This window comes from Lampetra fluviatilis, chromosome 14, assembly GCF_964198595.1.
Source record: "Lampetra fluviatilis chromosome 14, kcLamFluv1.1, whole genome shotgun sequence".
NCBI classification, from domain to species: domain Eukaryota; kingdom Metazoa; phylum Chordata; class Hyperoartia; order Petromyzontiformes; family Petromyzontidae; genus Lampetra; species Lampetra fluviatilis.
Window position 1 is genome coordinate 1,660,146 of NC_136288.1, and position 19,969 is coordinate 1,680,114.

The following is a 19,969-nucleotide window of genomic DNA, read 5'->3' on the forward strand; positions in this document are numbered from 1 at the left end:
AAGAAACCATGAATTTCTTGGTGTGCATCAGGCTGCTGTCATCTTCTTGTGAGCTATGCACAGCTGATTTTAAAAGGAAAACCTGCGTTCCTTCTTGCGGGATGTCACTTGCATAACGGTTGCTTAACTTTGCCATGCATCGACGGGCAACTGCAAAGGGGAGCGCTTGCATATCAGTGTCAATAAGTGAATGGAAAGGCCCGCGACAGTGTATTTCCCATGTGTCTGCTAACTGCACACTATGAATTTCACTGGAAAAAACTCTGCCTCAGAGGTGCTCCTGCTGCCATTTGTACACCCCCCCTCCATCCCCAGACAATGTCAGAGATGTTGAATTTCAGGAGGGTCCTACCAAGTTTTCACAGTAGGGGGCGATGTTGCTGTGCCTAACCCTAATTGAGTAATTTTCAGGTAGTTTTTCATCATTGGAATATTTGGCCAATTCCAATTATATTGTATGGGGGGGGGGGGGGTTATCTATGGGGGGAAAAAACCAGAGGAGCTGGAGGAAACCCATGCAGAGCAAGGGGAGAACATACAAATTCCACACAGGCACCCGAGTTGGGAATTGAACTCGGGGCTTTCTTGCTGTAAAGCACAAGTGTGAGTACTGCGCCTCCCTGCGCCACCCTGCGCCACCCTGCGCCACCCTGCGCCACCCTGCGCCACCCTGCGCCACCCTGCGCCACCCTGCGCCACCCTGCGCCACCCTGCGCCACCCTGCCATAGGAATAATTTCAAACACATTCCTGCGGAGGGAGCTGGTAGGAATGTTGGGTTGCTCGGTCAATGGCCAGGGTCAACGGCGGCGTGGTGTATTCCGCAAATATGCTCGACTGTGAGGGTGGGCACAAGCTGGCGTGAGTAGGTTAAACTTTGAGTTTTATATGAGCACCACGGGGTGACCAGCCCCTCCCCACCCAGCCCCACCCCTCCCACCCCCCACCCAGCCCCTCCCCACCCTCCCCTCCCCACCCAGCCCCACCCAGCCCCTTCTTGCACGACGGACACAATAATCCCCTGTGGGCTGGTGTAACCAGGAGGTTCCTACCAGTATTAATTTATCTTTAGCTTCTTGTTTCATGTGGACACGTATCGCCCTTTCCTCATTCCATTGCTGGATGCGAGCCTGTCCACACCATGCAGGTTATCGGTGTTATTTGACCATACTTCACCATGCCGGTTCAGTGTGGCATGTACAAAGGTGGGAAACATCGACAAAGGAGCATAGGCGTACAGTATAACAATGGATTTTAGTTTCACTGCCCTCCGCTGTCCGCCGTATATCCCAGACAGCCCTACGGCAAGGTAAATCAGGGCTCGGAACCTGCTTAGCTTCCAAGATGAGGTGAGATGGGACAACATTTATTTGTAATTTTTTGTTCATTCGCCTGCTTTCACGAGGCCAACTTTGACGATCGGTATGAAGAGCGGTGGAGCCCGAAATTGATTTCCCCCACGTAAATCAATCGTTGTTCAACTTTGAATGAGACACGCGCGCGCGAGACCACCTCCACCACCACCAGGTACGGGCAGCTGCCCTCATCCGGAACGGTCATCCCATCTCTGGCACGTTGCACAATGGCCGCGTCCAGGATACTGCGTGACTATAGAGGGCGGGCGGTGTACGTCCAGTGACAGCAGGCATCATACCTCAAACCCACCGCCGATGTGGGGGACTTTACTCTGAATGCCTGCAGTGTTTTGCTATTTTAGACAATTTTGCCCTCGGGATGACATTCTCTCCGCTGCAGACCCCATTTTGTGCCCCAACCTCTATTTTACTGTAAAACCTCTGAACTCAACCACGTGCCCATTTCCGTCTCCCCAACCTCGTTCATTTCCCAAACCGGTCACAATAGTTTTGTTTCTTCCTGCCATCCAACAACAAAAATACAACACTAAGAGAGGAGCAAGCGTTGCCTGTTTGGTACGACATTATTTATCTATCCGGGAAATCCTAGTTTTCATGCGGATCAAGCTTTGGGATGTTTAGACAATTCCTTATTGCATAGAGGCAACCCACATATGTGAATGTTCTTCATTCAAAGGCCATGAAAATAGACTACCAGAAATGGGCTTGTATTTGTCTCCTAAAAGCAGCACCTGTTTTCGCTCCAAGTGAGAGTCTTGTGAGAAGGCATCTTGAGACGTGACTGCATTCAGACGTTATATTTGAGCCGGTGGCTATCACAAGCATGTGTGCAGAGTGTGTGCAAGAATGGCCGATGCCGTCTTGACTCTTGACATGCCAAGCATGCAAGGATTCTTGTTATTCTTTAACTGTTAAAGACATCTTCCTGCATATACATCATCCTGCATTGCACATACACATTGTATTGTATAGTGATACTGTACTCTCTCTTGGTATGGATGGATGTTAAACTTGTTTTGGACCGTACATAGCCAACTGTGCTAATCGGAAGTGTGGGAGTATGTGATCAATCACATCAAGGCATCTGAAGCTCAGGAGTTACCCTCAGCTCACTGTGCATGTGATCTAAGCGGAAAGGTGTGACGTTCAAAACGCTGGTCATGCTTGTCACAGGCGAACTCACAGGAATCAAACGCAACAACCACGTAAGATGATGAAAGATTACCGACTCCCGATGCAAGAGAGGTCATCGTCCTTGGGGACGGACTGCATGATGATGACGTCAAGGCAAAAACATTGTCAGTACAAATGAATGTTAATTTCCTTTACCTAAAAAAGTCTTACTGATTCTTAAACCTTTCTTTTATTTATTTCAGGAGGACCCCGTATTAGGATGTCGGTCAATTCCACGAGTATATTACGAGTGGCAGCAAATTCCCTACGTGCTAAAATGTGCGTGTTTTGGACAGATGGGAGGAAACTAAGTGCCTGAATAAAACTCATGCATTTGAATGGATAACGCTAAAAGTTCCACACAGATGGATTCAATTCAGACCCTAGCCACCTTGCAGCCCCTTCCGCCTACAGCACCTCCTCGTTATGTATTCATTGTTCGTCTCCCATCCGAGTACTAACCTCACTCAACCCTGCTTGGCTTCGGAGATCTGACGAGATCTCCGCGCATTGCAATCGAATACGATGGATTTGCTCGTGTGGTCATTTTCATGAGAAGTTTGTTTAAGGCTATTCACATTCATAGTTAAATATGTGGCAGTATCTACATAAAGACAAATGAACAAAGGGATCAACATCCATTAAAAAAAATACAATCCAATACTATGATATGCATAAAGATAAAAACCAATCCATAAAAAAAACTCACATCTGTTATCGTATTGATGAGAAATGAATGTTAGTACATGGGCTGTGTGGACTGAGCTGCCCAACACGACTTTGAACTTTGTTCATGAGCAGGAAGTAGCCTAGCAAGCGTGCTGTGCCGGAGAGGTTGGCCATGACTTGTTCTTATTTGTTTTTTAACGAAGTCTCATAGTCATTCTGGATAGCCTCGCACACACCGCCGAGGTATGTATCTACAAGATAATTGCTGTCACCTTTTTTGTTGGAATATAAATATCTGCCTTTTGTGTGGAGTGGTGGAAGAGCGATTCACAAAATGAACGCAGTGACCTGGTTCTGATGCCTGGCCACAGTTAACGCCCGCGGCGAGTGATATCTGAAAAGGCTGTGGGTCCCCTCCTGTTTCAAAAAGCCTCACTGACCAGCATGGCGAAGTACGGTCAAACAACCCCATGACGTACACAGTATGGGGAGTCCTTGATCCAACAGTGGATTGACAAAGGGCTGTAAATGACTGCTATTGAGTTCTTCCTATCTTCCTTTAACATATGTTAAAGGGAGATTAGCGCGGTTGGCTACGTATGGTGCGAAAGAAGTTCAACATGCATAAACCATCATGCGAACTCCAGTCATCCTCGCAGCGTGCTTTTGGCAGGCAATCGAACAAAGACGGTCACTGCATCGCGTGCGTTCAGATGCTCTTCTGCGGCCGTCTGGAACGCTCTCCCTTCCAATATCAGAATTGACAAATAATGTCTTTACAACTGCTTTTTGTGTTTAGTTTGTTGTCCTTTCCCCCTGCACCCACGATTAGCGCGGTTACATACGGCGCGAAAGAAGCCCAACGCACCGTTACGTACATTATCTCACCCCCCCCCCCGCTCCCTGTTGCCCGGCAGGACATGAACGGGCAGTACGGCTCTCTGCGCGACTCCGCGTACGAGTCGCAGGCGGTGGAGGCGCTGGACCTGCCGGGCTGCTTCCGCACGCGCAGCCACAGCTACCTGCGCGCGATCCAGGCGGGCTTCGTGCAGGAGGGCGACTGCCTGCTGCTCTCGCGTCCCTCCGCCTCCTCCTGCACGCCCCCCGTGCCGGCACCGCGCAGCGGCGTACCGCGGCCCAGCACGCGTGAGTGTCCGCGGTGGGAGGGGCAGGAGGGGGGGGCTTTCGTGTCGAGCGGTGGAGAGGGGGGGGAGCCAAAACGGACGTGGTTTTTTAAATGGCCCGAACGTGGAGGCTGTAAATGGGTGACATGGAGATGCCATGTGGCTGGCTGGCTTATAAGCGCTTGCGGATTTTGGTGAGGTCACAGGAGCTACATTTCAGCTGGAGCAGGACCCAGTGACTTGTTGTTGTAACGTTCTGAGCCACCCCGACTGGACATCAGTGACAAAGTGCTGTATAGCTCATCGGATTCCTCCAGTATAAATAAATATACTGATTTTGGTTTGCATGGCCCCTGGTGCAAGAAATGAAATGGACCCTCCCTTATCACAGCCCAATTTATGTCCTCTTCATAGCCTGGTGATTGGATACCTTTTGGCCTGTGGGCCCCCATACAGTTACATTGCCTACTCACTCAATAGCTACACCACTGAAGAAATCCCAGACATGGGTTCTGTGGGCGTCCCTGCGTGACCTTGAATCATCATCCAGAAGAAAAATTAAATTGCTGGGTCTCAAGGGCCCTTTGATGACACGGGATATCCTTTATTGAGTATGACCGAAAAGCCGAGAGAAAAGCCACACAACATATACGTGTTTTTTGTTCGTTGGATATATTTCAAACCTCCGCTTGATTATACAGAGTCTGTTTTCTGTGAGGTTCCTCAATTAAAAACTATGGAGTAGTCAAAGAATAACAAAACCCCCGAAATAACAAAGAGCACTTATAGATGCATATGCTACGTCTCTCTGGCTATTCGACACCCTTGAAATGTACGTGGAAGAGTAGGCCAATATCATAAATAGCTCACTCGAGGCTATCTAGAACTCCCCATAGCAGAGGTCCTTCTGCCAACAGTGGCACGGGTAATTTGAAGGGCTGCACTTTTATCCCATTGTAATGATTTTTTTTTAAATCAGGCTCAGGTGCTCACTCCTTTGTAGTGCCCTGGTGATGTCAAAGCCTTGAAGCATTCTTTAAATGTATGGGAATGACATCATAGTGACTCATTACAGCGATGTTTACGCCTCACCGTGACGTAAGTATATATGTTTCAATTAAATAAGCTTCAGTCTCAAGCTGTACTAAACCATGCCTGTTTACATGTTAGTAGAGTTGTTTGAGTAATTTTAATTGTTGCACGGATTATCCCATTTAGCCAATTGCCCGGCTGTTTCACAAGGTGCGATTCGTGTTACTTGAGCACAGAAATGAAAAAAACGAAGACAAAAACATTAACATCGTAAAGAACGAGTACCGGGACCTTAAGGAATATCGCACAACTAACGGGGTATTTAACGATCATACACGAAAACACGCGTAAATAAAAAAACTGTGCAAATATAAAATGAGAGCAAGAGGCGGCAGAAAAAATTCGGTACATGTGTAGTGACATCAGGGATGTCACTACATGGTGCCGGCCTGGGAGGGTCGTGCCGTTCGATGTTCTTACATCGTGAACAGCACCGCGTGGGTGGCTGTGTGTGACACAGCCCTAGAGTGGACAGCACCGTGTGGGTGGCTGTGTGTGACACAGCCCTAGCGGGGACAGCACCGTGTGTGTGGCTGTGTGTGACACAGCCCTAGCGTGGACAGCACCGTGTGGGCGGCTGTGTGTGACACAGCCCTAGCGGGGACAGCGCCGTGTGGGCGGCTGTGTGTGACACAGCCCTAGCGGGGACAGCACCGTGTGTGTGGCTGTGTGTGACACAGCCCTAGCGTGGACAGCACCGTGTGGGTGGCTGTGTGTGACACAGCCCTAGCGAGGACAGCGCCGTGTGGGCGGCTGTGTGTGACACAGCCCTAGCAGGGACAGCACCGTGTGTGTGGCTGTGTGTGACACAGCCCTAGCGGGGACAGCACCGTGTGGGTGGCTGTGTGTGACACAGCCCTAGCGGGGACAGCACCGTGTGTGTGGCTGTGTGTGACACAGCCCTAGCGTGAACAGCACAGTGTGGGCAGCTGTGTGTGACACAGCCCTAGCGTGGACAGCACCGTGTGGGTCGCTGTGTGTGACACAGCCCTAGCGTGGACAGCACAGTGTGGGCGGCTGTGTGTGACACAGCCCTAGCGTGGACAGCGCCGTGTGTGTGGCTGTGTGACACAGCCCTAGCGTGAACAGCACCGTGTGGGAGGCTGTGTGTGACACAGCCCTAGCGTGGACAGCACCGTGTGGGAGGCTGTGTGTGACACAGCCCTAGTGGACACAGCACCGTGTGTGTGGCTGTGTGTGACACAGCCCTAGCGGGGACAGCACCGTGTGTGTGGCTGTGTGACACAGCCCTAGCGTGGACAGCACCGTGTGGGTGGCTGTGTGTGACACAGCCCTAGCGTGGACAGCGCCGTGTGGGTGGCTGTGTGTGACACAGCCCTAGCGTGGACAGCGCCGTGTGTGTGGCTGTGTGACACAGCCCTAGCGTGAACAGCACCGTGTGGGAGGCTGTGTGTGACACAGCCCTAGCGTGGACAGCACCGTGTGGGAGGCTGTGTGTGACACAGCCCTAGTGGACACAGCACCGTGTGTGTGGCTGTGTGTGACACAGCCCTAGCGGGGACAGCACCGTGTGTGTGGCTGTGTGACACAGCCCTAGCGTGGACAGCACCGTGTGGGTGGCTGTGTGTGACACAGCCCTAGCGTGGACAGCGCCGTGTGGGTGGCTGTGTGTGACACAGCCCTAGCGTGGACAGCACCGTGTGGGTGGCTGTGTGTGACACAGCCCTAGCGTGGACAGCACCGTGTGGGTGGCTGTGTGTGACACAGCCCTAGCGTGGACAGCACCGTGTGGGTGGCTGTGTGTGACACAGCCCTAGCGTGGACAGCACCGTGTGTGTGGCTGTGTGACACAGCCCTAGCGTGGACAGCACCGTGTGGGTGGCTGTGTGTGACACAGCCCTAGCGTGGACAGCGCCGTGTGGGTGGCTGTGTGTGACACAGCCCTAGTGGGGACAGCACCGTGTGGGAGGCTGTGTGTGACACAGCCCTAGTGGACACAGCACCGTGTGTGTGGCTGTGTGTGACGCAGCCCTAGCGTGGACAGCACCGTGTGTGTGGCTGTGTGACACAGCCCTAGCGTGGACAGCACCGTGTGGGTGGCTGTGTGTGACACAGCCCTAGCGTGGACAGCACCGTGTGTGTGGCTGTGTGACACAGCCCTAGCATGGACAGCGCCGTGTGGGCGGCTGTGTGTGACACAGCCCTAGTGGACACAGCACCGCGTGGGTGGCTGTGTGTGACACAGCCCTAGCGGGGACAGCACCGTGTGGGTGGCTGTGTGTGATACAGCCCTAGTGGGGACAGCACCGTGTGGGTGGCTGTGTGTGACACAGCCCTAGCGTGGACAGCACCGTGTGGGTGGCTGTGTGTGACACAGCCCTAGCGTGGACAGCACCGTGTGTGTGGCTGTGTGTGACACAGCACTAGTGGACACAGCACCGTGTGAGTGGCTGTGTGTAACACCAGCCCTAGCGGGGCTTGGTGAGCACTGGGATAGTGCGGGCACCACGCACAGCATGTGGTGGGGGCTCCCACGAGGCAGAGTGGGTGAGCGTCAACCCAGGGGCAGGGTTGCCCCGGGCCATGGCACTGTGGTTGACCCCGTGGACACGTGATCCGGAATGTCCATACAGGGGGCCCCAGGTGGGGGGGCTAGTCGGTGATCACGTGTCCGGGGAGAGCTCTCGAGAAGGATCGAGAGGGAACGAGAAGGCGGGCGGAGCCCAGGGCAGAGCGGCCCCGACCGTAGGGGGATGTAAGGCGGGTCCCTGAGAGGGACCGGGGTCGCTTCATTCTACAAGCTGGAAGCTCAACATCTAGAAGCGGGAAGCTCTACGTCTCAAGCTGAAGCTGTTCGTCCTACGAGGCAACCACGTGGTCGGACACCCGAGTGACGGTCCGACCCTTCGTAGCAGTAACTCCTGTGTATAGAGTAGTTAGCTGGGTGGTCACCACCCTAAGCTGCATCTGGTAAAGGGGCAGTTACCCCTTTGTGTTATGGTGTTAAAATAAATGTGTTGCCTCTAAAAGGAACAACGTCTGCAACTCAGATGGACTCACTACACGTGTGTAGTGGAGTAATGCACGCGGGGTTTTGCAGTGTGCATGCACGTGTGAGCTGCGGACAGTGAAGCCACGTCAGGGCAAACAGGTGCTGGTGAGAGAGTAATCCAGAGAGAGACGACCAATTAAGATGCATAGCGGTGATTGGCTGGCTGCAAATGTAGACACGGTGTAGGCGCCTCGGAGTCTACAGATTGAGGCCATAGCGGCAGAAGCCACGCGCGAGAGGCGACGGGAGGACGTCAGCTTAATTAGGGCGTTTAATGAGGAGCAGGATAAATACGGCAACGTGTGAGGCAGGGAGTTGAGTTGGTTGGAGTGAAGAGAAGAGTGAACCCAAGAGAAGTTCGGGGCCGCGCTCTCCACACCTCGCCCTCTCCAGCGGTGATGGTTGATCCCCCACTGAAAGCAAGGGCGAGGTTGGAGAAGCGAGGGTAGAAAGGCTAGCAGTACAGAGGCTAGCGGAATCCTAAGTGTGCGTACGTGAAGGCTAGCAGTAGAGAAGCTAGCAGAGTATATACTGAGATGCTAGTAGCGGAGAAGCTCGCAGAGTGGAAAATAATAGGCTAGCAGTGGAGAGGCTAGCAGAGTGAGAGAGCGGAGCAAGCGGAGAGAGCGGAGCAAGCGGAGAGACGGAGAGAGCGGAGCAAGCGGAGAGAACGAAGTGAGTGCAGCGTGGCAGAGCAGGCTAGCAGTGGAGAGGCTATCAGTGAGACAGAGCAGGCTAGCAGCGGAGAGGCAAGCAGAGTGAGAGAGAACAGGCGAGCAGTGAAGGGGCTAGGAGAGTGAGAGAGAGCAGGCTAGCAGTGGAGAGGCTGGGAGGGAGAGAGCAGGCTAGCAGTGGAGAGGCTAGCAGAGTGTACGGTAACAGGCTAGCAGTGGAAAGGCTGGGAGGGAGAGAGCGGAGTGCGCGAAGCGAGCGTAGCGAAGCGGGCGAGCAGCGCAAGCGGGAGAGTTGCGACGGAGTCACGGGGTGTCGAACGCGAGGAGTTCTGTTCGAATAAAAGTGACACAGGAGAAAAAAATTAGTTGCCCGTGTGAAATAACAGCACTACACATGTGCAAGCAAACTCTGTGACATAAACACACGCGACTCGAAAAATACAGGGCAATAGTCTCCCTATAGCAGAATGTATAATTGTACTATGGTCGGTGTATTTATCACCAGGTGTTTTACCAGATGACGGTTGAAATCACCAGCGAAACGACATACTCGATGGTAAACGTTGTGGGTTTGCTGAAGTAGAAACTAATTGGCACGCTCTGTTTACATAACAAAGCTTACTGATTGGCTGTGTCAGGTGGAGGTGGGTGTACGACACCGTTACTTTTACGCGAAATACCCCAACAAACGTTATCAGATAGAATATTTGTCACGAAAGCCTACGTGTTCAACATGAGAGATGTTCGTTTTTGGGTCGTGTCTTCCTCTAAGTACAGCCTTTTTACCCTGGAGGGACCCATTTGCCTCCCAAATGTGTGGAGGTCTGAGAAGCACTCAGGTTTATTTGTTGCCATTGGAGCATAGCTTGAGGATTATTGCTCTGGACAATACCGAGCATCTGTCGAACCAAGTTGTCGCTTTACGGAGTGCTTTTGAGCTGAATGCATTTTGTATGGCTTTTTTTATTATCTTCGTGGTAATGTGACCACCACAGGAGCCTCTTGTGGCAAGTCTTTTATTTTTATGAGCTCACATTACAGCATTTCATTACTTTATATTCTGTGAACATTTATTTCACTAATTGGCACGTAAAAAATAATTATGCCTACATTGCATATATATATTTGCATATGTAACTTATTCATGCAATTTTCCATTTAGTATTTAATCCAAATGTAAATGTATAACATCTAATAAACATCGCTGGCTGTGAGTTCAAGACAGGCTAAGTAGTTGAAGTTATAATCGAGTCAATATTTCTAACGATAAAATACAAATAAAAAATTTTAGACTTTGAGCCCCTCACATTTGGGAAGGAAAACTGTTCAACTTTTAAATATTTTTGAATCTGCGCTGATGAGGGTTTGCATTTTGAGATTATCAATGGTGATTGATCCACACATGACATCAGACTTAAAATCCAAAAATCTAAAACCGTCGTTTTGGTTTGCAATATCTTGGAGGCAACATTTATTTTTGCCTCCTAACCTTTTCATTTTTGAAACTAGCATTCGGAAGGTTTTGTACCTGAAAAATGTAAAGCATACTGAATGTGAGTATGACATTAGTTGTTTGATAACAAGTTTTTTCAGGAACATTTTGGAAAAATATGCAACTGAAGCTGATAAAAGATGGATATATATTATTAAACTAATAAAAACGCATGTAGTACTTGTGTCAGATAACAGCACGCAGTATTCTGATATTAATATTTTTCTTATATATATTTGTATTTATTAAGTGGAGCAAAATTATTAAGCACAACAGACCAGAAAGAGGTTTCAGAGCACTGTACAGTGTAACGAAAATATATTTTCATAAAAGTCACAAAAACACATATGTAAGAAATAATAAAGGATAATATATCAATGGCAAGGTTATTAATCATAAAAGTACAGGGTGTGTTGCAAGTGTGGTTAGTGAAACCTAAGTTCTATTTCAAACCACAGCTAACATCAGTGGCATGGCTTATCTCGTGGAAATTTCTAGCAGCCAAATACCCTAAATGCACGTTTCTAAATGCTAAGGAAAAACCGGAGGACCCGGAGAAAAATCCACGTGGCCACAGGGAGAACATGCAAACTCCAAATACACAGCAGGCGTCAGGGTCATTATCGATCCCACAACCTGCCATGTACACGGCGAGGTAGTTAACATCTCCTAGCCACCGTGGCGCCCCAAGTTGTGATAGCGTAGGGTCACCGGTACCTGAAATTAAATGCCGTGCCGTATAAAAACTGGTCCAAATGCCTCTAAAGATAAATTCAATCGTTATTCAACTCAGAAAATGTTGAAATGGCTGCAGCCGCAGACTGTGGTTGCTAAGTAGCCAGGAAAGAACACACTCTTAATTATGGTGTATCATATTCATTCTGAAAAATGCAATGTATTAATGTATTTGTCTTTTTTTTCGTAGTGAGTCAATTGACATGTATGGTACAGTTCCTATATATATGAATGTGTAAAACGGTATATTTTTTACTTTCATTCGTGACTGTTTTTTGTGCAGTAAATACTTTGTACGTAAATAGGAAAACATCACTTTGGTTCCTATCATTGTACATGCGTGCACAACTTAATCATATCGTTTGTGTAACTCAATTGATTATTATGGACATCATCAAGTGAGGAATGGTGGCCGATGGTCAAGAATAACAACGGCAACCCAAGGAAGGGAACACGTCCACGAGTACATCAAATGGGAAATGGGGAGATGGAGTGCTGAAATTAGCTCGTGTGTAGGCGCTAGGTGGATCATTACATCGCAGAATCGTGAGAGATGGTGACAGCCTCGAGAGGCGTTCATCCAGCAGTGGAGTAATACTGACTCATGATGATGATGTATCCGTTTGGATTTTGAGGCTTCAGGCATGACCGTCAAATCCCGTGTCGGACCTATTTCTGCTTGGGCAGCAGGCTTGTCTGCTGGATTATAATAAGAATGCACCACCTAGTCGGGGACTAAATAAAAACATCGCAGCATGTTGCTGCCCAAGAGCAGTGGATAATGCACTACATGGTGCAATGCACTCTCCACGTGCGATGGTAGACTTCTCTTCCTTTGGGAACAATACATAATACAGCTCACAGACAATGTGGCTCCTGTGACGAGGGATTCAGCATTCTCTGCAAATAAATATCTCATAAAGGCCCAATTCCTCACAGTGTATGATTCAATTTGCACTGGAGCGAATAATCTTTCATTGAACATTTTGTTTCAAAATTGTTTTCCCAAAGAATAATACAGTGAAGATTATATATAGACAGAACATCCCGATGTACACTTGGAATTAGGGCTGAACAATTAATCGATTTCAAATCGAAATCGCAATTTGAAACAATGCGATTAGCAAATCGCCAAGGCTGCTATTTTTTGCGATTTGAAAAGTCCTATTACTTTCTTATTGGAATTGTTAAATTTTTTATTATTATAACTTTATTTATTTAACTTAACAATTGTTATATGTTTGATTGTTCTATTTCAATTAAAGCATTTTAATAAATACATGTTGGAAGCAAATCATATCTTTTAAGTTCTCATCCTGGCATTAGAATATATAGAGCAGTTGATATTTTGATGATACCAGGTGGTAATGCTCCATCACATGTTTTAAATCTATTACAGAGTGAATATTGAATTGAAGCTTGACTTGAAAAAACTTAATCGCAAATCAAATCGCAATATCAGTGAGAAAAATCGCAATTAGATATTTTCCCCAAATCGTCCAGCCCTACTTGGAATGTAACTTCCAGTACCAGCCACAGACTTTTGTACTTGGACATGAAGTCTTTTGTGATGGTCCCAGCAGGGATGAGATGAAAAGGCATGCGATGAAAGGGGTTTGCTGCTGCCAGTTGCGCTGATTGATTCGCAGTTTATCACATTTTGATTGGCTGCTATAGTTCATTTGTACTCTGTGGATCATGGTCATCAAAGCAGGGGTCGCCTTTGAATACGAGGTTCATTATAACGACCCCCTGAGACGTGGCTGTGGTTCCCTGGGCATTTTGAATCAATATCTTCAGAAATCTGTTGTATGTTGTTGAACTTCTTTCACGCCGTACGTAGCCAACAGTGGTAATCGTAGCTGTGGCCGAAGGAAAACAAACTTAGCACAAAAAGCAGTTCTAAATAAATGAGTTTTCAATATAAATTTAAAAGTGCATTGCTCCAGCGGCTTCCTGATATCGGAAGAGCATTCCAGACGGCCACAGAAGCACATCTGAAGGCGCGTGATACAGTGACCGTCTTTGTTCAATGGTTATCTGAAAGCCGCTGCAAGGATGACCAGAGTTCACATGATGGTTTATGCTCCGTGACGAGATCAGCAAGGAGTTGTGGTTCATTTGTGGCAAGAACTTTGTGTACAATGTTGCGAGCTGTCACTCTACATGTAGCGATACTGCCGTGGTGCGTGGTGTAATGGTTCACACACTCGACTTGCAATCCAGAGGTCACCGGTTCAGTTCCAGAGCAAATTTGCTTAAATCTCCAGACCTCTATCCGCCCAGCAGTATGCGGTGGGGTAAAGTATGGGTGCTCCTACGTCTTTCAAAATGTATTGCCAGCATGGAAGAGTAGGCCAAATACCCTCCAGAGGGCTCCCTAGAGCTCCCTCTATTGGAGGTTCCGCCAGTAGCGGTGTGAGGAAGTAATTCCAGGGCTGTAATTTTACCTTCAGTCTGTATACGTGCCTCCATTGATGTTCATGCATTGGTTTTTGAAACAAGTTTTTCAGAATACATCTTCTAATGTTGCTGTGAATAACTTTGGTAAAGGCGTGTCACCTTGTCTAACGCCCCATCTAAGATATGTTTTGCTGCTTTCTTCATGAGATCTTACTGTAGTTATATTTTTGTAAAAAATTATAATTACACCTTGGTTTGTGAGGGCTTGGATGACCACGTAAATTTCCACTTCGTTAAATGCCTCTTCATAGGCCAAAGACACTGGGCACAATGGTATTTGACGATCTTATTAGTTTCACTTCTTCAGTTTGCTACTCAATGAACCTGTGTCATTTGGAATATCTTTTGGAATCTAGTTTTATATTTTTACAGCACGAATAAGTAAAAGAGCAAATGCACCATTATTGTAAATAGTGTAAAAATATACCAAGCTTGTTGGAGAACCTGCTTTTGTACTCAGACTCCTGTTACCTCAGCCGACCGCACCTAGGGTAGGAAGTTGAGAAAGTCTGGTACAGATTAATTTTCTGGATCGTAATGGGGAGTCTACAGAGAGCTGGGCTCAATGCAACACGCATTACTCAGGGTAAGGTCATGCCCATGGCCAAATTTATGAAGAATGACTCTACTTTCATTATTCAGCCTCGATATAGGGTTGCCACCTTTTCCCCGGACCAAACCCAGGCATTTGTCCGTCAGCCTAGGTGAGGGGTCGGCAACCAAAATAACAAGAAATAGACATTTTTTTCGAATTCGGTAAAAAAAAACTTCAATAATTCAAGAGCCACAACGCACAAGAATAACGTCACGAAGCGGCTCCTTAAAGAGCCGCGATGTTGCTCCAGAGATGCAGGTTGCCTACCCCCTGGCTGATGTCTATCCCATTCCAAATCAATTCGTGCCACCCAAACACAGATGCCAATTCGCAGACTGTCTGGGTCAAACCTAGACATGTGGTAATCCTACTCTGAAACCGTAGGAATCTGTTGGATTCCCTCTGCCAATCCTTCATGTAAGACTTAGACCAAGGTCAAGAGGTCATCACTGCCGATGCAGTTGATGACACAAAATCTCGCAATCACTTTTTTCCTCGTGAAAAAAAGCAAGATACAATAATACTTGCTTAGCACTGTATAAAGATTATAAACTGCTGCATGCACCTTCCCCCTTCTCTCCCTCACTGCTTGTCCTGCCTACTCCCCCATTCCCCCTCCGGTATACAGAAGGTCGTGGGTTTGATTTCGACCCTAACGATGCCTGTATATTTGGAGTTTGCACGTTCTTTCTCCCCGTGGTCGCATGGATTTATTCTCCAGGTCCTTCATATTTAGAATCAGCATGCGTTTAGAGTATTTTTCTGCACAATCATTCATTTGTTGCCAGATCGCTTCTGAAAAAGGGGCTTTACCCAGTAAAATAAAAATAAATAGTTTAGTTATCCGCCTTTCACTCACCGCTACGGCTGCCACCGCTGCTGTCACAGTATCCCAACATCTCGATATTTATCGGTCTTCCGCAGGGCCACCACCCTCTGTGTTTCCACTTCAATGCCCATCTTAGTAACCTGCTACCCACCATCCCAAGCACGTCGGACCCATCGCGACCGTCTCATCCTGATTGCATTCGCAACACTCTCCTGACAAATTCTGTTGCCAAACGCCCAAATAGCTTGCCCCATCCTTCCATGAAATTCTGGGAATTCTCCGCACCCACTTGTATTGCCGCAAAATTGTCTTATACTTATTATTATTTCGTTTGGCATTTCAAGAAAGCAACAGGCTGATATTAAAATTTTATTTTGTGAGACATTCCACAGCATCCGGGAGTAGCTGAGTGGAAGTGTGCTTGTTTGTTCCATCAGAGTATGCATTTATTCGGCAGCCATCGGTGATATGCCTGATGGTTTACACCTCACCGTATTCACCGCATCGCAAGAGGCTGAATAAATACAAGAGCATATAAACTGGTATTTTTGGAGTCACAGAGCTTGGCGCAGAGGTGGCATGTGCGTCATTGTGCTCCCCAAGTGTAATGCATTGCCCAGCAACGCAGCAGATAATTATCTCAGCGTGTGCTATTTAATGGTAACAATGATCACACAATCAGACTTCGTTGTCTTAGCGACGGCAGTTCCACATGTTCACGGTGGGGTCGATTATTTGCCATGAAACTTAACCTTCCCTGCTAATAAGCTGGAAGGGAAATATTATTGGACATATAACCTGACGATCATGAGCTCCATGACCTCAAGTGATAATCGTTTTCTAAATTTGGCCAAAGCTATTAACGAAGTTAAATTTTTTGTAAAAGTGCTTTGAGGGTGGCTTAGGGAATCGGCACAATTGCAAGGAACAAAAATGTCTGAAAATATGTTATATAATTGTGTACTTTGGTTCGTTGAACTCACTTTAGTAACACTTTTTTTTAAATGTCTGAAATCATCTCTATATCCATTAATGTTCATTTATTTGCGTGCAAATTTTACAAGCCCTCATTCAAAAAATCTCAGGACTCACGTGAGGGTTGTTAAGTATTTTTGAACCTGTTAAAAAAAGTGTAAAATCCTGACTCCGTACCCAATGTCTTCTTCATTGTGATTGTAAGAGTGTAACATTTCCGGGAAGTGTCCTAGGTTCGTCTGCGTTACCACTGTGTTTGACAGTCTCGGAAACAAGCAATGATGATAAAGTACGGTCCATACTTCATCATCATAGTGCGTCCAAGTGGTCATGACTTATTTATTCAATTGCGCACTCAATTGATTACAGCACTTCCGGAACACTCTGTGGTTCCGTAGAATATTTAAGAGCGTGGTAGTTTGGGATTATGAGGCTGTGCTTCTTCAAAGGCCACAGTGGGGGCATCTTTTCGTTGGTGTATTTATTTATTTAATGGCATTGTTGTTATTACTTAAACATATCGGTGCAGGGTGGATCCATTAGGTAGCATACAGACCATTTACAAGAAGTCCACTCTCTCGTTCAGAGATATCACTTATTCAGGCGCCTGTGCCTTTTCTTTTCGTAAGCTTGCGCACGATGGCATGCTTTTGCGAAGACTATCACAGGAAAGTAAAAATGATCAAATAGGCAAACCAAATGTTCATGTTGTTCTAAATGGAATTTTTTTTTAAAGGCCATTCCAAAATGCGTACGTTGCACGAGTGTCCTCAACAGTGTCTCCAAAGCAAAATGCGTGTCTCATTGCAATGGTTAGGCTTATAGGCCCTTAATATGTGGATGGAGAGCCCATGTACATGTGCCTAGTTGGAGAAATTTACATTTTAGGGTGTTTGAATATAGTTTGGTGGCTTCTTTGTTTAGCCCCTGACAATTAGGTTGGTTTTAAAACATTAAAATGCGATGTTGGCTGGCCCTCGCATTTTAAATCATGATTGGCTAGCTGGTTGACTGGCTCACAACAAGGAACGCTGAACTCAATAATTGTGGCTTTCATTATATGACAGAGTTTGTACCATTATTCAACGGTCATCCTGACCCAACTACCCAAGCATAGGCGCCCTTTATTGAACTGTATTGAACTTTCTGTCCAATTCAATGGACGTGCTTTTTGTTTAATGTGTGCTTTGCATTTGTACAGCATTGTGGATTTAAGTCATTTATGTATATTGCTGCAGTGTTTAAAATCGAACTTTTGAATGTCGTGCAAAATGGGTAGGTGCAGGGATTTGGTGAGTGTGTGAATCACGTGTGGCTCACCTAATTGATGTGCTCTATGTAGAAAACAAGCATCTAATCAATTAACATGCACTGGCCTAACCCGGTATGCTGACTGCTGTACCGGACGCTCATTCCATTCCACACTCCTTGTGTTTGAGACTGACGCTGCATTCGGAATGACACTGTTTATAAAGTGACAGTACAATGCTTTGAATATGTTTGAACACATAGATCAACATTGATATTCCTACATTTATAAAATATGTACAGTACTATACGACTACATTCATCCTACAATGCGTACTGTAGAACTGTGTACCAGTGCAATTCATCCTTTGAATAACATTTATTTCCATACAACTCAATAGCAACACATTTCTAATAATACTACTACACTTCCGTAGAGCTAAGGAACTTAAGTATGTTCCATTTATTCATTATTGTCTACTGTAGAAATTGAAATAAGTATTACAATCTGAACACTCATCTATATGAAAATCTCTTTTCTTAACATCCATCTGTATGGAACAGATATACTGCTGATGGAACTGCCTCTTCACTCTTATAAGCATGTCAGCGATGGGTAAATTCTCAGGTGAAAATGCATGGCAGGCAAGTAGGCATTTGGTTTGCAGGCAAATGAATTGTTCCAAATGGAAAATAAACTGTCGTGTAATGAGTTTGTGAACAATATGTATTGAGAGTTGAACAAGCCCCCATCGTATAGATGAAGTGCTTTTACAATAGTATCTAGAAAGCCAGTCTTCCTCTTTCCTATGGCTAATATCTGGAAAGCCAATAATGTTTGCTTAACAAGCATCACACAGCCGATGAGACCCAGGAGGTCAAAACCGGTCCAGAGTCTGCTTGCTTAAACAAATGCTGCTGGATAAATATTGGTCTGGAAAACCAATAGACTGATAAACTCAAACATGTTTTTTTTCTTTATATGTGAGGATAAAGAACAGAGTTCTACTTATATAGTATATGCTCTATTGATATAATAGTTAACTAATAGTAGACACAAACTGTTCTTCATGGTATCATACTCAAGCAATGTTTAATTGCTTAAAAATACAACTGAACTATTACACAAAACAATAAAAAAATGGAGGAATGAAGTTAATTTTGCTCTGTGGTAGAGTGTGTAAGTGACAGCATCTGTAAGGTATTTTCAACAAGCAATAACATGTTGTGCATTTTATTTCTTGTGCCTTGGGTAAAATTACACGCAAAAAGTCAAAGTGATTTCTCGCTCACATGAGCATCGAGGCGGTGCTCATCTCCTGTTTGCAGCCCTGAGCCAGTGGTGGAAACTCCACATACCTCTGGTGGGTGTTGTCGAGTCTCTCCATAGTACAAGCACTATTTCCTTCCCCACACAGTTGGTACTCGATATGTTGACCCCAGAAGGATGATGGGCCTCGCCTGGTATACAAAAGGTTGTGGGTTCGATCCCGACCCTCTACATTATGCATGTTTGTTCCATGGTCGCGTAGATTATTCTCTGGGTTCTCTGGTTTTTCCCCCTACATTTTGAAACATGCATTTAGAGTATTTGGTTGCTATAAATTTCCACATGATAAGCCACTTCATTGGCTATCATTGGTGACCAGGTCGCTTCGGAAAAAGAGCTATATATTCTTTGAGTCTTTCGGTAAAGCCACGTACAGTGTAGATATAAAAAAATAACAAAAATAAAAATCACGACGTTTCAATCGCAACACAAGCAATCGTCTTCATGTGAATCAGAGGGAAATCTGCTGAGGCAAGCTGTTTATAAAGGTTTAGAGATGGGCGGGGCAGCTAATGTTAATGTGAAAGCGAGTAGGAGAGAGTGAGTAGGAGAGAGAAACTTGCTTGTAAATGTAAATGTAAGCTAGGCGGAGCCAAGCTCGGCTAGGGCCCGGACGACGCAGTGGCAAGCCGCCATTTACTAACACACCTAAAGTTGGCTGTGTTAGTGATGTAACTCAGATAGTCCAAAATAACTGATAACATAGGTAGGTAGGATAGGAACATAACAGCCAGTTATGACCTAAACTGGTTAATAACGTCCTTCCAATGATTGCTCAGTTTGTACCCATCTTCTCAGTTGGAATTGTGTCTGTTTATATTTCTGGATGGCTTCATGAACGAATCTTTGCTGAAAGCCAGTGGGTTTGCAGAATAAATGTCATGTGTGCCCACCGCGTTAAAATAATGATCAGCCACGGCTGAGGTGTTGGTCCTACCGTGTTTCAGATCCGCCTTGTGTTCGCGAACACGGTCGCAGACATTTCGCTTAGTTTCTCCAATGTAACTACTGCCGCAGACACAGCTTAGTTTGTAGACGCCGGGGTATTGCATGTCAGGGATCACATCCTTCACAGATGGGATCAAATCACGAATTTTATGTACCGTGTTGAACCGTACCTGGATTTTGTGTTTGCTCATGATTTTGGAAATATTTTTGGTGACCCCTGCTATGTATGGCATG

The 19,969-nt window shown here is 46.4% G+C and overlaps 1 protein-coding gene across 1 annotated transcript in view; it reads left to right on the forward strand.

Annotated features, from left to right (window-relative positions):
• LOC144935771 (disks large-associated protein 2-like) overlaps positions 1-6,075 on the forward strand; it is a 96,180-nt gene extending 90,105 nt beyond the window's left edge. Inside the window, exons 5-6 of the mRNA XM_078862512.1 lie at positions 4,135-4,363; positions 6,026-6,075. Coding sequence (XP_078718638.1) covers positions 4,135-4,363; positions 6,026-6,075 — 279 coding nt within the window. The remainder of the gene's footprint in view (positions 1-4,134; positions 4,364-6,025) is intronic.
• Positions 6,076-19,969: the final 13,894 nt, after the last annotated feature.